The following is a 20,933-nucleotide window of genomic DNA, read 5'->3' as shown; positions in this document are numbered from 1 at the left end:
GACTAGCAGCCCCTAAACAAACCCAATCAGGTAAACAAACTAATGTAAAGTGTGACTTACTGGAAGCTACAGCGACAACCAGAGGCTGGGTTAGGCTGGGCAGATTGTGTAGGTTGAGATCAAGAAAACGGTATCAATGAATTTGTTATCACAAGAAAATCATCTTTTGTTGTATCCAGATAACGAGATAGTAAGTCCTTATCATGAGATAGCAGTGCATCAAAATAAAAGAAAAATCCCTGGTTTGTTTCCAGCTTCTGTCGTTAACCTAACCCATAATGCTAACCATTTTCTTTCTCACCATTTGTACAAATAGTCTGTTTTCATCATTAATGACTGAATATGCATACAAGCCCTGGACATTAATATGAAAACTAGTTGTGATGTGTTGTGCATGGCTCAGTCCACTTTGTTGTGAAAACATGTAAAACTCTTTTTTATTGTTCAGCAAGTTGAAAGTGAAGTTTGGAGGATGGCGTGATTAGACATTCAGTCTGTCCTGGATGAGTAAACAAACAGATTCCGTCACTTCCTGTTTTTGGATACTCTCATTTGTTTAATATTCTGGCCATAAAGCACAGTCACATACCCTTCCATGTTTCATGTTTTTGTCCAAAGTGAATTCTTGCTCTGATATTGTAAAGTGGGTGTGCTTCAGGTAACACAGAGTGAGACTGGTTTAAGGTGGTGTGAGGTGTCTATGGGCACACAGTCCATAAGGTGGAGCTGCCACCTCTCTGTTGCTACTGCTCTTTCATCCCTCTACAGGTGTGCTGAAATAAGTCAGTCGGCGCCTCCGTCATCACAAGTGATGAGTCTGAATAACAGGTCTGTGAGTTGGAAAGGGTCACCAGGAGATCCAGAAACTTTTTGATGGGTTAAACGTGTGATTTCTCCAAAAACTTTCTCTCCTGGGGCAGAAATTAGCTGGAAATAACTGTGAGAGTGGAGCATTAAAGAAAGCAAAGTTTTCCAATAAAGAGACGAAAAGCAGGTGTCAAAACTGGAAGCCTGGTTTTAATTGATATTGCTCTACTGTAATAATCCTGAAAGGCATAGTCTGGAGTAACACATGTAATGTTTCAACCCATAGTAGTTTAAGTTACAGAATCATAGGTCTCTCTTTTTGCATTGAACAATATATACAATGTGAAATAAATACATTTACACAAATGGACATTATTGTTGGAGCACACTTGTATGATACACGTCACAAAAATATACAGGTTATTGTTTCTTTTTTTTTTTTTGTTTACTGATGTGAAGCACATCTAAAATCTACAGACATGTTTTAATAACACTACAGGGTCTTGTACACAACTCTTCTCCACCACACAGGGGTCCTTTCCTCTTTAGATAGCCTTTGTATCCAAATGTTGCTCTCTCCCTTTGATATTTTCTTCACATTTGCAAATTCAGGCCGCAGGGTGAGCTGCAGCACCAGTGGCAGTTAACATCTGGGGAATAAATACAACTAAATGTCTAAATCACTGTAGAGCCAAAGATGGACCGAGTCTGGCATTAGCAGATATTTCAGGGGCAAATGACAAACAAAACGTGTCCTTCTGTTACAGCTGAACTGTCGTCACACAGTGTTTGCAGATGATGCATCGAGGTTCCAGGTGAGTGCGATAACATGGTGCCCAAAGTGCAACCAGGTCAAACTCTCTCTATCGAAGCATCTGCGATAAAAACCCAAACTCAGTCCTTCTTTAGCTCTCCACGGTTTGGTTTGTTGACGTTAAAATGCCTTGAACACTAACTGCACGGTAGTCCTGAAAGCTACAGCAGCGTTTAGAAGTGTTGCCAACACAAACAAGTGCAACTCTTGTCTTGTTATGGTACAGTCAACAAAATATTGCTTTGTAACAAAAAAAGTTAAGGGAAACATGTTTTCTTTTACATCTTCATAATATTTTGGCTGGAAGCAGCAGGTTACCAAACCTCTGACAGATTTACATCCTCTCCCTCCTGATTTCAGCTGGTAGATCTGTTTGTTCTCAGTCATTTAGATCAGCAGCAGTCCTGCTGTCATGAAGGGTTACAGCAGCGACCTGTGACAAATCATGGTCACAATTCTTAATACTTTGATGATTTGATATCAAGTTTAAAAAAACATTACAGTATGTGCTGCTGGAAGAAACTGGTTCAATTTAAAACATGGCTGTTGACCAAATCCAGCTCAGCCTCCATCATGTCAGGGAGTTATTCACTTTCCGTCATCGTGTAGCATGGTTCAGAAACACACAGGAGCAGATTGACTACTTTCAGATAAATAAAACTACAACAGAAGAAAATAAAGTAGTAATAAAAGAGCACCTTTCTTCAGTAAGTAGTTTGTGGATGAATATACAGAGGATGAGAAACACTGTCTTTTGAACAAGGAGAGTTTTAAAAAGTTAAATTTGCAAGTGTTGTCTGTTTATTCCCTCTGTGACAGCATTACGTGTTAATGTTAACGACTCTGTAATGATCCCAGAATCTTTGACCATTTGATCAAAAAGGTTTTGTTTCAATCTTGACTTTGTGGTTAGTTAATTCAAAGGACGTCAGGAGAAACTTGTCCAAAAATGAGGTGCAATGGGTGCAAGTCGGCGAGACACACAAGTGCAAACTAAAGCATCAATGTTATTTCTAAACTTTACCCATAAACCCACATTTTCCTTGAATCAGGGGACAAAATGGGAAGAAAAAATGCTTTTTTGTCTCTTTTTTTGTTACTGACTGCAGAAACAGTAAAGGACTGAGCCGAGCTGTATGGAAGGCAGTTATGTACAGCGAGTTTATCAAAAAGTCACCTACAGTTCTGAAATACTCAAATGTCCTTTTCATTTAATGGTTATTTAAACCTAAAGATATACAGTATATTGTTTACTCTACAGGAAAGTTATACAAATGATCCCTTTTTAAATACTTGTGTTTCTTCATTTAGATACTAAATACTTCATTATTTACGCATAGTTTGGTAAGGATGAACGCTGTCGTTTCATCTCGGTAGTCTAGTTAAGTTTCTAGAAGAGCTTTATAACCAGTTTGGTTCAGTGGGAGAGGATCGGGTACCCAGCAGACTGATCGGATAGACGGACAACATGGCCTCTACTCTACTCTGTGTTGTCTAAAGAAGAAGCACACAGCACAAGAACGGGAATCACCACAAGAAAAAGTACACGGCAACGCCTCGGGGGACCCAACAGAGGAGGAGACAAAGAAAGAGAAAGAGGACTTAAAGAAACAAAAAGAAAGATCAAAACAAAGAAACAAGGATTTTTGTCCTGACAGAAAAAACAGCAAACATGAAACACACATTGAACTACATTTTTTTCTTTTTTTTTTTCTTGATTTTGTTTCCAATAAAATGTCTTATGTTAGAATTATAATCTGTATAATTTACAATATACACTGTTTAAGAAGGCTGAAAAAATACCCCTTACTAATAATACTGACGTTTGATGCAGAGCGTGTGACGTTGGAGATCCACTACACTTAAACTGGAGCACCCCTTAGCTGTGACTAGTTGTCATTTTACAGTAGATTACACCTTCATCTAGATTACACATTTTGGCATTCTTATTCAGCTCTATAAATGACAATGATACAAAAAATCCCCTCGACTGATTTTATCTGTTAAAGCTGCGACCAGTCAAACCAACCCTTAAACAATCCTGCTGTTCCTAACAGACGACTTCCTGTGACCTTCCACCTCAAGTTTCCACCGGCAGGAAACTCCTGATGCCCGACAAACGCCTGCGAATGTTCAAGTCTGATAAAAGCCTGTGTGGTTAATACTTCAGTCGTCTTCTCAACTTAAATTATTACATCCACTTAAATTACAGGGTGTGTTGTAGACTTCAGGTACAACAAACTTGTCGGCAGAGAGCTAGCAAAGAAGCTAATGTATAAATAACACAATGAATTCCCCTTGAACCATTGACTTAAGTTATGTAATAATTTTACCAATTGAGATATTTGGAAGGATTACAGGTTAAGAACCATTATAATGTTTCAACAAAATGCCCATCAATAAGAAGTGGAACAGCGAGCTAGCATCTTTCTTGGCCATGTTTCTGTCTTACGCAGATGATGCTCTGTTTTTTCATCTAGTACCAGATTCAGTTGGTCCCCACTCTTGGCCACACGACTGGAGAAACACACATGATAATAACAACAAAAACAGCATTTAAACAAAGAACTGTCTTGTTTTTGTCAGATTATTCAAAAGTGCCTGCAAAAAGAGCTGATCACAGGGAAGGTGCAAACATCAAACCGATGTGAGACTCTCAAACTGGAAGTTGAATCGTTTTGTCATCAGCTGCTTGTGCTACTACTTCTTCTTCTACCCTCGCGCTACTCGTTCTTCACACAACTTTTTTGTGATGGCAGGAAAAGCATCTCATCATCACATTTCTGGTCCATGTTTTTCTGTGTAGCTATCGCTAACAAAGGAAATACTGACTGTCGTCTAATAGCTTATGGCAAGTTACCCAGAGGAAGAGAGAAGCTACAAAACTCTCCCTCCTCTCTGAAATTTTTGAAACTGGCACGTCATGTTAATATTGCAGACTTAGTCCATATGCACAAACCCCTCCGGTTAAAACCACTATTGCTCAGTGTTTTCTAAGATAAACGCTGATTTGTTAATACATTATTACTTGTTATATTTAAATATATAGAATAATTGCTGAAAGTGGTCAAGCTGATAGAAAAAAAGGAAAGACATATTGATTGATTCAGTTTAAAGAAGACAGTATTAATAACAAAAAAGAGCCGTGTTATATGTCATATACAGGATGACTGTTATTTACAACCCTAATACTGATATTATCATCGCTAAGAGTATTTTCAAGATAGAAATAAAGGAGGAAAAATAAGGAGTTTCAAAGCAACAGGAGTTATTCTTCAGTCAGATTTTTTCTGCACACCTTTCCTTCTGGTTTGTACTGCGATGAATGACTCGAGATCCCTCGTTACTCCCCGAACGTCTCAATTCTGCCTTCAGAGATGAGCTGGAAGGTGTGAATGCAGCGGAGTAAGGAGGGAAATTTGGAAGTGCCGGTTTGTTGTTTTTGGAGTTTGGATAGTGAGCATGTTCTGGACTATTCTTCATGGCACATTTATGGACAGAAATCTTATCTGACTTGTGTGTGGACAGCAACAAATCTGGGCCACCAGCGGGGCTGAAAATGTTCCAAACAAACATCCAAACTCAAAGAGGTGTGTTTGACTGGACAGACAGCGTCGCAGAGACTGTGGGCTGAGCCTGTAACAGCTGGACGACGGGAGGTTAACTTAGCATAGATCAAGTATCGTCTGGATATCAACATATTGAATTGAGCTCTCATGTGGGGAGTGTATTTGAAAGCATTTTCAGCTCGTGAAGTTTCCGCACACTGAAACACAGTCAGGTTTGGAGGCCAGTGTCACTGTTTCTTTACAGGTACAACAAATAAGTAGTAGTGAAAGTAGGGGGAGCGTGGTGTACCAGGAGCTGAATTTGGGGGAAATCAAAGAGTGTTTTTCAAGCCTGCTCTTTGAGCCCTGCTGGTTTTCATCATAACCAGAAAAACTGAAACGACTGGTGGAAGTAGAAACCAGCAGCTCTCTGGAGGCCCGGCGTTGAAAGACGCTCAGAGATAAAAGCAGACAGTGTTTTGGGTTATGACAGTTAAGTTTGCTGGCATCCTCTGAATGGATGAGCTCCATTCTTTGGCAGGGCGAATCTCCTCTTCTTTCCTTTTCTGTTCTTTCTGATCATCCATCCATATTTCATTTTACATGTACTTTGAAAAGAAATGTCTTTAATACTTCTTTAGTGTTCTTCCTATCCCAACTGCTCATCTTCTTTAACACTTAAAAAATTCTGTGGGAGGAAACGGGGAGCGGAAAGGAGACACAAGTGCAGTCTTAGTCCCTCGAGACTAAAATGAAGCATTTTCAGTTTCTTTTAAACGTGTCCTCATTGAAGCATTTGCTATTAATGACCTCGTAACTGTTGGTAAATGCATAAGTGTTTGCCATCTTCAGTGTTGAAACTCTTCAGTGATTGTTCACAGTTTTGAAGGAATTATCGTCTCTCCTCAGGATCAGGGCGTCATGTCAGCCCATCAATCTCATCCCCCTCACAAAGTTCATGTTTGTGTCCCTTTGGGGTTCAGGTCAGAGGTTTAGGTTACTGGTGTATTCATTTGGGGGTGTGTCAGCAGACAAACTTCAGGGACAAATTTCAGTGTGTGTGTGTGTCTGTGTGTGTGTAAAAGAGCAAGAGGTCATTCAAAGTGAGAGTCTACGTTGAGGCTCAGGAGGTTCAGACTGGTGTGTAGCTGTCTTTCCATCTACTCTAGCCTCCTCACACCTTGGCCTCCAGCAGCTCCAGGAAGAGTTTGTGCATTGGGACTTTGCCGTCCTGCTTGATGCTGTAGAAGTGCTGCACGGCCTTGGTGGAAGTCTGGCGGAGCAGGGGAAGGGTCATGAGCAGCTTGCCCGCCCGGCGGGGATCCTCCTGGTGCTGGGAGGCCTCATAGTCCTGCAGGGCCTCATGGAGCACATCCTGGAGCTTCTGCACTGCATCCACATCTTCAATGTGCATGGAGTCTGGAGGAGGATGACAGGGAAATGAAGGAGTGAAGTTAAAACGTGAAAGAGTAGATATTCAGTCAAATGTTTGTTGTTGTGCACACATCCAGATCTGTTTGGTTTACTCTCAACATGAAGTTACATTTAAATCCTTAACTTGTGACATAGTTTAACCCATGAACAGGGTTAAGAATTCAGTCGCTTCTTCCCTCTGAGTCTCTAAAGTGTGGATCAGTGGGTGTGATTTATAGACAGACAAAGAGACGAGTGGGCGGAGAGAAAAGAAATGGACCTGCAGAATGATTGAGAGACGCAGGAACACCTGAGAGTCCATGTGTGTGAGTGTGTGCGCATAAGTGTCTGGCTGCACACGTGTGTAATCTCTCTTGGAGCTGGCATGTGTGGTGTGTTTCAGCACATGTGGCAGCGCGGCTTGAGAATGTCCCTCAATGATAATGCTCCATATTGCCCCTTGGGGAAGCAAAGTCTTAATGTGAGCTGGCCTTTAGCTCTCAACCTCCGATCAATGTCTGCGATCAATGACTACATGCATGTTAAATAATAATCACAAGGCAACTATTGATAGGCCATCACACCCCAACACACACACACACACACACCCCTACACACACAAACTAAATCTGCCTTAGGGATTAGACCTGTGAGTGCACATTAAAAAAAGGAAATAAACTACAGACATAATAACACGTGTGCTCATGAAATGTTCCTTCAGGTTCCTGCCTTCACTGTGTTTCTACATGTCTACTAATTTATATTTGCTCTTCACAGTTAACACACTGCACATATCCACACAGATGTCAAATTCAAAAACTGACAGTCTCACACAAGCAGGGGAAATAAAACATGCACTGTTTGGTAAAGAAAATAAACCCAACAATGTGAACACAGCCACACACACACACACACACATGTGAACACTTACACAAACACAATCAAATACTGAGTATTGGATCCATAGAGGGTAATGCATGTATCAGTATTCAGGACCAGACCGTCTCTGGGTTGGATTCTATAGAGATCAATAGAAAACTCAGCGTTGACCAGTTCTCGGATTTTCTACTTTTTCTCACTTTCAGAGACTGCCTGATAATATTTCAATGAGTTGAGATAAAAGTAAGGAGAAATGTTTGTTGAAGCCAGTGAGTGTCATATAAATACAGAAACATAGTCTCTACAAAAAACTTTGCTTTAGTTTGTCTCCAATTTAACTGATTTTGAATTTGTCTGTTCTTCATATTTAAGTAACATGGACACAAATGTTAAGATGCCAAAAAATCACATAAAACAAATTTTGTAAAGCACTCATTGCACAGACATAGCTTTCACGCTGTTTGTGATTAATCTTTGTGTTAAGTGTTGAAGCTGCTGCCTGTGCTCTGACGCACAGTTTACTTGCAGGTAAAACAGCAGACGGTAATGAGCACAAGCACATCAGGCCGTTAAAACACACGAGAACACAGAACTCACAATGCAAGGATGTACACACACACAGACACACACACACACACAGACACACACGTGCCTCCTGTTTCCCATAGCTAGTTTAGCTGTCTTTACATGTGGGGCACGTTTGCTAACATTTCTTAAGGCTGGGCTTCATTAATGCAGACGATTAGCATCCTGTGAATTAATTAGTGTCAGTGCCCTTCAAAATGCTAATGCTAGCATTCTGTTGTCTTGAAGAGCAGTTAGAGAGTCTGGGCAATGATGCAAAGTTCTTGTTGGGGCATCAGCTGTTTCCATTTCAATCAGTTAAAAGAGGGACTATTTTTAACGTGAGTTTCCTCCTCTGAGAGGTTCGTTTGATGGTTAATTATTCTCTGAATCCATCAAGAAGATTGGTGATGTGTTCGAATGCCAAAGTGAGAAACAGAGTTTTAGCTTATACAAAATATGTCTATGGGCTCTAGATGAGTATTCATTAACTTACTCAAGTCAAAGAGTTGATTTATAAATTTAGTTGGAAAATATTTTGATAACTGATTCATACCTTTGTTTATTTTAAGGCAAATATACAACAAAATACCAACTTTAAGGAAACATTAGGAGATTCAAACATGTCATTTTGATCTGTAGCAGGTGTTTTGTATCTATCTATCTATCTATCTATCTATCTATCTATCTATCTATCTATCTATCTATCTATCTATCTATCTATCTATCTATCTATCTATCTATCTATCTATCTATCTATCTATCTGAGAATTTTTTATCAGATTTTGTAAAGATGATGCCCATCAGCTCAGTTGGACTAATGGAGGTCATGAGGTCATAAAAGTTCGACAGTCACTAGCCACGGTAACATGAGGAGTTTTTCGTCTTTCCGAATGGAATCTTTCTGTATGACTTTTCTGAAAACAATAGTAAACATGGAAAGGAATATTCCAATCTCTGGTCTACATGCCCCGCTATAATCAAACAGAATAGTCAATGGGGTATGCACAGAGAAACGCAAATATCACATGATTTATCAAAGTTGAGTCTTACGTCATATCTGAGCATGCACTGAAAGAACGCACCCTGACAACTTTCCGTTTGAGTGGATACATGAAACCTCAATCGGTTTGGGGAGAGGAATATTCCACCTCCGTGAAACTGATTAAATGTCCATTCGGATTGGCTCTTTTCTTTCGGAATGGCTTGTGTCACACTAGCCACGTATACATAGACCCAAATATTCTGCTTGCATTCAGTTTATTTGCTCAAACGGAAAGAATTTAACCTTTATATACACCTAATTCCGAAAGAAAAGTGCCAATCCGAATGGACATTTAATTGGTTTCACAGGGGTGGAATATTCCTCTTCCCAAACCGATTGAGGTATCATGTATCCACTCAAATGGAGAGTTGTCAGGGTGGGTTCTTTCAGTGCATGCTCAGATATGACGAAAGACGCAACTAGAGATGTTCCTCAACTTTAAAAATGGCGGCGAGCAGTCAGCACTGGACTGCTGTGGAAAGTTTGTTTTTGATCCAAACTTTGAAAGGAATGAACATAATTTCAAGACCGGATGGACGAAAAACTCGCAATACAGAGTATTGCAATACCGTGATTAACAAACTGTCGTCCTCCATCTTTGATAAATCTCGTGATGTTTACGTTTTTCTGCGCATGTCCCATTGAGTATTCTGTTTGATTACAGAGATCAGAATATTCCTTTCCATGTACACTATTGTTTTCGGAAAAGTCATTTGGAAAAATTCAATTCGGAAAGATGAAAAACTCATGTAACCGTGGCTAATGTTTGAGAATAATCATCATAGACTCTGTTTTCCTGCTGACAGAATCAGACAGTTTTCAACAACTTTAAGTCAGAAATATTCAGGCACAGACGCACAAACACACACACACACACACACACACACACACACACACACACACACACACACACACACACACACACACACACACACACACACACACACACACACACACACACACACACACAGAGTCAGGGCCCAGCGATTGATTGTCACACAAAGTCCACAGCAAGGCTATCGGTCAATATTCCCTGCATGTGTGTGACAGTAGGACCTGTATGTGTGTTAGCAGGCATTTTTAAGGAAACACCCTTGTTGGAGAGTTTGTTCCTTATGAATGTGTCAGAGGAATAAATTCAGTTTGAGAACAAAAAGCTGAGTTTTGTGTTAACTGATTGGTTGGGTGTATGTGCGTGTGGCGTAATCAGAACAAAAGGCTCCTCCCTCCCTATTCAAAGCTCTTCCATTGCATTCTCCCATTTAAACACATTGTATTGACAGCTACCCCCTTGTAATTAAAGAGTACTGAAGAGCTGGCCGGCTTCCAAGACAAAGTTCAAAAGACGGGTCATGGGAGGAAGAAGGCGTGTGTGTGTGTGTGAGTGAGAGGGAGGGAGTGTGTGCGTGTGTCAGTCAGCTGTCGATGCAGCTGGACACATCAGAGAGGGGGCTTTATCGACAGACTTTGGGTTCTAATGATTTCACCTTATTTAACAGGCATCTGAAGAGACGACTATGCTAATTGTAAAAGGGATCGCCACTTTGTTTGAGGGTGGGTGGTGTGCTTGATGTTTAAGTCAAGTGAGTGTTCTTATGAGGGATGTGCTTGTGTTTGCACGTATAATATAATGGTACCTATATGTGCTTTAACAGTGAGAGACGGGAGATTTAAAAAATGGAGTTACAGGAAGAAAAACATCCCTGTATCTGAAAGTATGCATCACAAAGTGCAGCTGTGTGTGTGTGTGTGTGTGTGTGTGTGTGTGTGTGTTCGTTTGGATGCAGAGTATTGAAAACAGTCCTTTGATGGTTCAGTTTAAATGAGCCCCGAGGGACTGAAGATTCCTTAGTTTAACCCTTTCTCCACAAAAACTCAAACACAGAGAACCACAGACAAAAACATTAGCTGGAAGGAGAAGAATTTCAAACCTGAGTTTGCCAACGCGATGGCTTTGAGGGTGACGAACTCCTCTTTCTCTAGCTTCATAGTCTTGTATTTCTTAACCAGCTGGAGAATGGCGTTGTTCAGATCCAGAAGCCCAGCCAGCTTTGACTGGTCCTCGTCCATTATGTAGTCCTCAGCATACACCAACTACAAAGCAACACAAAAGAAGGTGAGGAGGTGAGGAGGGGCATGAAAAATGTGTCTTTTTGTCTTTTAATTAAATTTGAGTTACAAATAAACACAAAGCTAGAGACCCCTACCTTGTCTTCAAAGGACAGCGAGCGGTACACGACGCGTAAGATCAAGATCTCCATCCATGCACTCTGCAGTAGACTCATCTGGTCTGCAAGAGACAGCGTCGAGAAACCTGGACAAGATGAGACAGCAGAAAAGCAGAAGAAAAGAGTGTAAAAAATGTGTAAATAAAAGACATTAAAGGTGGCCTTAAATCAGTAGAGACAAATAGCACATCAGTGATATCATTTCTGATATAACATCAACAAATTAAGGATGGACAATGAAAAAGGTCATGAAGCTCCCTTTGAAGCTATAAGGGGGTCAAGATCAACCATCTTTCCTTCCCCCACAACCACCCTCCATCACTCCATCCAGCTGACCAGTCCTCTTCCTCCTCTTCCTCCTCCTCCTCTCTCCCCTGTGCCCAGGGCTGTTCTCTGGGGAAAGGCAGGCCTTATCTCCCCCTGACACAACCTCCATGGATCAATGCTGGCCATCGCTGCTGCACCGCTCAAACACACACACTAATTGCTGCTCTGGCCTCAAAACTGCTGCTTTCTCTGGTGTCAATCCATGTCCTTCTATTTGCCTACGTCTATATCTGTCTGTCCCTCCAATCACAATCCAGGTCGTTTTATCTCCCACTGTCTGTGAACAGCCCACCGTCTGTGGGCCTGATTCTGGCTTCACCATAGATCTTGATACATCGCTGTCTGTGTCTCGTGTCCATGTGTGTCTCTTCCCTTTTCATCGCTCAGTGTCTGTCCTACACTCTCACATCTTCTCCTTTTCTCTTCAGTCAGTGTTGAAATACTTTTTTATTTCATCTTTTGCAAATATTCCTCCCTTAACTTCCTCTGACTCCTGCCTGCCCTCCCTTCCTCTCCCTCTTTCTTTGCGTCTATCTCTTTAATGGAACACCTGCCCGCTCACACCTTACCTCACAGCTGTCCTCTCCTCACACACCTGTCCATTCACACCTGCCTGTCTGCATACCTGTGTATTTGTGCACATTTGTGTATGTGTGTGAGCGTGTGTGTGTGTGTGTGGAAGCCTTCATAGCAAAGGCATAGACAGAGGCCCACGTGAGCGCACCTGTCAGACCTCACAGCAGCCCTCCAGTGTGTGTTTGAAAAGTGTGTGTGTGTGTGTGTGGGTGTGTGCATGGGAGGAGGATCCTGCCAGGAGAAGCAGGCAGATGAGAAGGAAGATATTTCTTCAACAACATCTGCTGCAGTGTGCCTCCTCTGGAGATGGTAGGTGTGTTTATGTGTGTGTGTGGCAGTGTGTTTGTGTGTGTGCATATGTGTTAGGGGATCTTATCTCACAGTGTGTTGATGGGTAATGGCAGGCGTCTCATTATGTCCAGGTTGCAGGCTATTGTTGTTCGTAATGTGCTCTAATTCATTCCATCCAGAACTGTTAATGTCTCAAACACACACACACACACACACACACACATGAACACACACAGTAAACACAGTAGGTGACATGGCTGTACACACTCGCTGAGAGATTCACATATGCATATAGACATAAATGCATAGGAACACACTGGAAAGAATCCAAATTGTATGATTGATACACACACACACACACACACACACACACACACACACATACACACACTGCACAGTGAAGGGTGCAGTATCGTTGCCAACTGGCAGTGTCTCCTTCTACTTAATGAAATCATCAGAAGGGATTAGAGGTGAATTTCTTAAGGGGGTCTTCATACACACACACTCCCTGCACATACACATCTCTCATTCACACACACACACACACACACACACACACACACACACACACACACACACACACACACACACACACACACACACACACACACACACATGCGTGTCTTGAGGGGGTCCTTGAGATTTCACCACTCATAGTGGGGAGTGGAAATAAGCACGGGCATGGCTAAATTTAACACACACACTTATTGAATGTGTGTAAAGCCTGGGGTCAAGTGAAGAAAAGAAGACATGAGGGGGGTTAATATCATTTAATGGTGTCACTGGTTGTGCATTTTAACTTGTGCAAGTGTGTGAGAGTGTGTGTGTCAGTAGCTTCACTCAAATGTGGCATATCCTTATAGTTGAATTTGATCCAGGAACATTATTCTAACGGACAAACATGTTAAATATGATGTAGTAAAAAGAAAATGTGTGAATGAAAGGGCTTTCTTACTTTCCACAGGTTAACGTCTCTCTTGTAATTGTACACAGCATGTCCACACACACACAAAGACAACACCAATAATTAAACCTTCCATGATTAATTTATTGAGCTGAAAGTTCAGCAGCGTCTCTCATTGAGGTTCATCAATGATTTTTATCAGGATGTGGTTTTCGTGTGTGTGTGTGTAAAAACACTGAATGCTCCTTTAACCATGTGCCTGCACATCTTGCTGATTTGAACACAAACATAGCTGCATTGTGACTTTGCTGACTCGTTTCATCAGCATGTTTGTGTTCTTTGTGTTTGCATACATTCCCATACATATGTGCATCTCTATCTGTGTGTTTATGTGTGTGTGTGTGTGTTTGTGTGTGTGTGTGCCTCCCCCCGACCCCCTCCTCTCCCCACCAGCCTGTCTGCGCTGTTCAGCCATCCAATGCCTCTTATCTGTCTGATTAATAGGCGGCCAGCTTCAGGACAAATTAATTAACAGATAACGCCATCTCTCCCTTCTTCCCTTCCTCCCTTCCTCCCCTCCTTCTCATGAAGCGATCGATACAGCAGAAGAAAAGAAACATCAATGGGAATTTAGTGCTGATGATGGAGAGAGAGAGGTATTGATGGAGAGAGAGCAGAGGAAAGAGTGAGAGGGAGGAGAGAAGAAAGCAAAAGAAGGGGAGAGGTGGAGGTGGGAGGGGTGGAGACCTTTCTTTCATACCTGTGATTTCACTTGACAAAAGAAGCTTCCTTATTTGGGCTCTAATTACATTTCCTTTTGGCCATTGTTGATAAGACATTTGGTGATTTGTGTGGGAGTGTGTGTGTGTGTGTGGATGTTGTTGAGCAGCTGGGCTGAGCTTAATGTACAGTAATGATCAGTGAAAACAAAGTTCAAAGCATTACAGAAAAATTCCCATGTAAACACAGAGGCAGACAAATGCTTAGTGGCACAACCTGCGAGCTATGAGTTAGCCTGACAGCATTACTGAATACACATTCATGTCTTTTGCATGAGGTGTCTTTAGTTAAGTCATAGTAAGTGTTTACAATCCTCACCATACTGCATGTCCAAGCCTTTTTTTACAGAAAATTTTCTATACAGTGCCTGAATTACATTTTTAAATCTTATTTGATCTCACCTAACTCTGTGTAAACAGATCATACTGTTTGGGTAAAGATATACTTTTCCTTAATAAGACACTGACGGACATTTATTTTGTTTAAATAAAAGCCTGACCATTCAACATGTAGGTCTCCAGACAGACACACAACACTGATTTATGGATATGTAGACCAACACAATTTCTGCTTGGGATGGATTATATACTATAACTTAAGTTTTTTTTCCCTTCTATTTTCACTCATATAAATAAAAGGGTGACCAGAACACTAATTTTCCAAAATGTTTGACTTCTTCATGTTTAGAGGCCTCCATGTGGAACTTTGGGCTTGTGTTGGAAATTGCTGCAGACACAGAGGTAGGTTGTGAAATGTGATAGAGAGGTTAATGACTTTTCTTGTTGTTTGGTGGATTTGTGTGTTTTATACCAGAAATATAATGTGTGCCCATGAAGGTAAAGAGAGAATGTGTGTGTGTGTTGTACATTGGCCTGACAGAAAGAGGCTGCAGTGCAGTCATGCAGACTTAACCTCTCCTGCTTGCTCTCGCACTCTTTCTTCCCTTTGCTCTATCAGACACACACAAAAAGACAAACACACACACACACACACACACACACACACACACACACACACACACACACACACACACACACACACACACACACACACACACACACACACACACACACAGACACACACACACACACACACACAGACACACACACACACACACACACACACACGTCGATTCCCTAGCCACCCTGCGGCCTGTTTGTCTGCCAAATGAGTCCTGACTGCACGTTTACACCCGAGACCGCACAACAGTCTGGCACGGACACACGCTAACACACACACACACACACAAACAGGATAGCCCTCTCTCACGCCCCAGTTGCCAAACAGACACACACAAACACACATTTCCAGGAGGCCTATATTTGTTTTCTTGTGGTTACAGGGCAAATGGGAACCAGTGAGGAGCGTTTGTGATGCTTTGAGTACCTGTGAACTCGTGTGTGTGCAGATCTTTTTTTTTAAATGACATTATTTGTTAGTCCAAGTTTGCAATAACTGAAGACTTCAAAGAGGCTATCTGCCACATGTGTGCGTGTATTATATGTGTGTGTCTGTGTGCATGTTCTGATGTGACAGGTGTGAAAAACTGGTTGCAATGCCGATCTGGTCCTTGTTATCAACACATGAGTAGTCTTTGCATTCTGCCACTGCGGTGACAAACAGGAGTTGTGTCATCTACTTTTTGCTAGCTACCAACTCAGTCTGGAAGTGTGAATCTGTGGCTCGGACAGAACAGGCCAATGGCAAATTTGGTACTCGACCTGCATCGTAGCTATCACTGTAAAGTCATTTCACATTTCATTCATGAACTAACGGTTAAAAACACTTCTGTACACCTAAAAGTCTTTTTTTCCTTATTTTCTTTAATTTTTGTATTTTTAATGATCACTCATGGGGGTGAGGGTGGGGGGTAAGTCAATGTTTAGCAAAAAAAAAATAGAGTGTTATTAAGCCAGTTGCTTACACCCATAGACTGTAAAAAAAAATGGACGTCCACTTGCTCGGCTGGGAGTAAGGTCTCCACAAAAACTGCTCCCCCTGGTGACTTGCTGCAGTATAGGTTAAAAAATCCGGCTTTCCAGTCATTCCAGATGGGCTGTGATCAAACTATAAAAAATTAATACACCTTGTGGAAATGTTTCTCACGTCTGATTGTTGTTGTGATTTGAAGATATCATTTGGCTGCCTTGTATCCAATTCCTCTTTTTTCTGAAAAGTTTCGTTTTCATTAGTTATACGAGGTTAAAAACGAGGCTTTACGTAACGTTTAACGATGATTGACAGCTGCTGTTCTCGTGTATTTTTTGGGGGGACTGTAAAATATGTCGGGAAGTAGAGTCAAGAAGTGATTAGACTCTCAAAAGAAAAAAGAAATTATTATTTTTGTCACCCAGCTCCACTCAGATTCTCCCAGAATCCCTCATCGTCTCTACTGTGCAGACTCTGGCTGCACAACTGCTACAATGGTGGCGCCTGTGACGGCGGTATTTTGGCTTCAAAACCATACAATGATAAATGGCGGATCCATGCTGTCCACTCTATATACAGTCTATGCTTACACCAAGCGAGATATAGAATGAAATACATTTTTATTTGTGGTTAAGTGATTTAACAGGCATTTTTAAAAATACATTCCTTTCTTAAAACAATTTATCTAATTGGTGAAATATTCAATTTATTAATTTCATTTTTTATACTCATTAATTAAACTTTATATTTGTTCTGCCATTGCTAATGCTTGAAAACTCCAGAAGAACAAACATTTTTCAAACACTACTTCAACATAAATAGATCTGGTCTTCAATCTGCTCACTTGTTGTGGACCTTGGTTGCACCTGCTCCCTGTAACCACTGACACTTCTCTCCGTGCTGTTTGATCTTTGCTCCTGGACACGTTTATCAAAAACTTCTCGGTCTGTCTCAACAATTTAACAGCAAACATTCACACACTTATCAAGAGTAATCTGTCTCTGAGTGGTAAGAACAAGTTTCACGCATTGTCAGAGAAATGTAGCACACTACGGTTTAACTGAAGTCACACTACGCACAGCCAGAGCCTGTGGATTGTGCTGTGAGAGAGGCAGCTGGCCAGTGGCTCAACGTGACAATATGAAGTAAAGAGGATGGCGTACGTTACTGTGGGAGACAGTAAGATTACCAGAAACTGTTTATTTGGGGGCATTTGAAATAAAGGCTGGATGTTAACTGTATATGATCCTTCAGGGTCTGATTGTACGAGCGAGGGGAACAATGGATTGTCTATGTGCAGCATGTGCACGTATTGTGGTCTGCAGGGGACAGATTTAAGTCCACTGGCCCACTGAGAGAGAGATTGCATTAGGACACGTGAAGTTTCCAACAGTTACCAGCACATCACTGCACTGCGTGTGTGTGTGTGTCTGGTGTGTTTGTGTGTGTGTGCCTGTTTTTTTGTATGCACACAGTGTTATGTGGCTCCCCCAACACCCCTTTCTGTATGTGTATGTGTTTAAACTTGTGTTAGTGTGCACATTGTTGCATGCTGTGTAATGCAAGTGCTCCCTTGAGTGTGTGCATTTATGTGTGTGTGTGTGTGTGTGTGTGTGTGTGTGTGTGTGTGTGTGTTTGTGTGTGTGTGTGTGTGTGTGCTTGTACACCTCAAACTGTTTTGTGCCATACGGCCAGACGCCGGCCCAAATGAACACGGACCCCCTGTGATGGCTTTGGCTAGGCTGGATCTGCACTAACACAAATAATAAGCACAAAATGAACAAACTGGCAATTGCTGTCTCACACACACACACACACACACACTCCCTCTCACACCAGCTGACCCAATTACACAGAGATGCGCAACGAAATGGAAACAAATCTACTCAGAGAACCAGCTAATTTGGAGGGGCTAAAAGACACAATGACACACAACCATCTACGTTTTTATACGCCTGTATAGGCACTGAGATTATCCAAACAAATCATTGGTCTAATGGAGCTTATCCAAGTAGAGTTCACTTTTTCTCTTTCATCTTTTACTGACTTAAAATTTCTGTTTCTGTCCAAATCCTCTCAGCACATTGAACTGTGTGTGTGTGTGAATGTGTGTGCGGTGAAATAAAAATCAGCACTTAGTGTAAATTTTTTCCTTTAACTTTAGCCTCAGCATTGTGCCTTCATTCTGGCATTTGTCATGTGTTGATGCTTCAGTTTCATGTTACACTTCAACAACATCCAACCTTAAGAGAACTTGGTTCAACCATAGACTGTATATAGAGTGGACAGCGTGGCTCCGCCATTTATCATTGTACAGTTTTGAAGCCAAAATACCGCCGTCTCAGGCGCCACCATTGTAGCAGTTGTGCAGCCAGAGTCTGCGCAGTAGAGACGATGAGGGATTCTGGGAGAATCTGAGTGGAGCTGGGTGACAAAAATAATTATTATTATTTTTCTTTCGAGAGTCTAATCACTTCCTGACTCTACTTACCGACATATTTTACAATTCCCAAAAAAAACACATGAGAACGGCAGCTGTCCATCATCGTTAAACGTTACGTAAAGCCTCGTTTTTAACCTCGTATAACTAATGAAAACAAAACTTTTCAGAAAAAAAGAGGACTTGGATACAAGACAGCCAAATGATATCTTCAAATCACCACAACAATCGGACGTGAGAAACATTTCTACAAGGTGTATTAATTTTTTTATGTTTGACCACAGCCAATCTGGAATGACTGGAAAGCCAGATTTTTTAACCTATACTGCAGCCAGCCACCAGGGGGAGCAGTTTTTGTGGCGACCTCACTTCAAGCCGAGCATGATGACATCCATTTTTTTTACAGTCTGACAAGCTGAGAAGCAGTTGAGAAAATGAAGTTTTTTTTAATTTCAAAATATTAATCAGATGTTTTTTGGCTGTAGTTCTGAGACTAAAAAATGACAAATTCATTAGATTTCCGAATTTTTAAAAATCACTTATATTGCTTTAAAAACTCTTGTGTGATATGGACAGTGAAGATGTGTTTAATACAAGTGTTTTCTTGTGTTCTGTTTCTTAAAAAATCGAATACGCTCATCTGCAATCTGCTGAGTAGTCTGAGTCAACCGTTATCTATGATCGATTGCTCAAGCCTCGGCTGTAGTAGCAGGAAGATCGCCTATTTACTTCCATTAATTCTATTTAACACTCCTGAGTAGGTAAGAGTTTTCACAATCGTCTTTCTCGTGCAAGTACAAGTGTAACAGTCGCAGCCCAGAACCGAAGCAGGGGCAGAGAGAGTGGACTTCTCTTGATTTCATCTGCAAACTTCTGCATAATGTTGCCACTGGCGCAAATATGGCAACCAACAATATTTTTCAATATCATGTTGTTTTTTGATGCACCCAGATTGTATCTTGGTTTAAAGCACAAAAACATTTTAATAAGTCTGAAATATTTATAGAATTATCTCCATGAGCTGTTCCATTAGCTCACTTTTAGACATTTCTCTCCAACCAACACGTGTGCTCACCTTCACCTCCTCCCCTGTCGTATTGTGAGTTGAAATATTTTTTTCCTCTTTCTTTCCCCCGACCACCCGCTCCCTCTCCTTCCCCGACATCCCCCCTTGTTCTGTGTGCGGCCTCAGGGAGAGTAGAGCAGTCACAGGGTTGCAGTAGCCTCTAATCAGTGTGAACAGCCAGCTAATTACCAAACCCTCAGCCCTGGCTGACTGTTAATTGCATACATTAGACACCATCAGCAGCACCGCAAGATTAACACTTAAAATCTTCCCATTGCTGTAGTGGAGATGAGTGCTCCGTGTGTGTGTGCCGATGTGTGTGCGTGACAGAGGGAGTCAGGGGTGGAGAGACAGAGGTGAGGAGGAGGGCTGTGTGCTGGCTCTCTGTGTGTACATGTGTGCTGTGTGCTGCGTCTGCGGTTGCTAATATTTAACACTTAATTAGACCCAAAATGGAGACAGCAACATGAAGATGGATGTCTAGTGTTATGGCTTTCTCTGTGGTGGGGGCAACCCAAAGCCTCTATGGAGACGACAGATGGAGTGACATTAAGATCATTGCAGTAGAGGCATTTCAAATAATAAAATATCAATATTTACATTTTAATTACCCACTTCTAGCTCCACCAGGGCCATGTCAAGAAATGTGGGGGTGAGTAAGTGAGTGTGTGTGTGTGGCTGTGTGAGTCAGTATGTGTTATTGGCATCACAGCTAGCTCCTCTGGGGCCAAGTCTTCTTGACTCCACACAGAGTCCAGAGTGCAGCTCAAGAGACAATCACCTACTCTGCGAAGGAATTTGGTGCCGTGAACAATATGGTGAAAAACAGAACATTTTTTCCTTAAATCCTCAAACTCAGCTTCCTGGTTCTCCCTGCTCATTGCTGATGGAGGCAGGAAGGGCCACTGGGAGTGTGTGTGTCTGAAGCAGAGACAGACCATGTGAAAATGACTGTAAGAGAATGAAGCACAAAAACTGGGAACCTAGTCAGTCTCTCACGATATTACTGACAGTAAGTTCTGACAATGTAGACAAAGAAGATCCATCTTCTATCCTAAGAAATTAAATGTAATACATGTGAGTATGACAAAGACAAAGACATTTGCTGTATGCTTTAAATGTCTCAGTCTTCAGAAACAAGGCTTTCTAGTTTCTTAGATGTTGCCCATTAAAAAATTCCAAACACTTAGCTGCATTTCCATTACACCAGGAATTGCGCAAAACGTGAATATCCCAATAAAGAAATGGTAATGGAAGCACCACATTCTCAATAAACCTCTCAAATGTTGATAAAAAGTTTTTACGCTCTCATTAGATGGTTT

The 20,933-nt window shown here is 41.5% G+C and overlaps 1 protein-coding gene across 6 annotated transcripts in view; it reads right to left on the bottom strand.

Annotated features, from left to right (window-relative positions):
• Window positions 1-1,015: 1,015 nt before the first annotated feature.
• esrrga (estrogen-related receptor gamma a) overlaps window positions 1,016-20,933 on the bottom strand; it is a 166,864-nt gene continuing 146,946 nt past the window's right edge. For all 6 annotated transcript variants that reach the window (XM_074666249.1, XM_074666247.1, XM_074666245.1 and 3 more), the window contains 3 exons: window positions 11,278-11,384; window positions 11,002-11,164; window positions 1,016-6,588 (listed from right to left, as the gene is read on the bottom strand). In XM_074666249.1, the coding sequence (XP_074522350.1) occupies window positions 6,344-6,588; window positions 11,002-11,164; window positions 11,278-11,384 (515 nt within the window). In that variant the 3' untranslated portion in view covers window positions 1,016-6,343. The remainder of the gene's footprint in view (window positions 6,589-11,001; window positions 11,165-11,277; window positions 11,385-20,933) is intronic.

This window comes from Halichoeres trimaculatus, unplaced genomic scaffold (assembly GCF_033239565.1).
Source record: "Halichoeres trimaculatus isolate MK-OKI-2021-1 unplaced genomic scaffold, fHalTri1.1 fHalTri1_scaffold_3, whole genome shotgun sequence".
In the NCBI taxonomy this organism is placed as follows: domain Eukaryota; kingdom Metazoa; phylum Chordata; class Actinopteri; order Labriformes; family Labridae; genus Halichoeres; species Halichoeres trimaculatus.
Note: the sequence above shows the minus strand (reverse complement) of the source record. Positions and strands in the feature narration are given on the sequence as shown.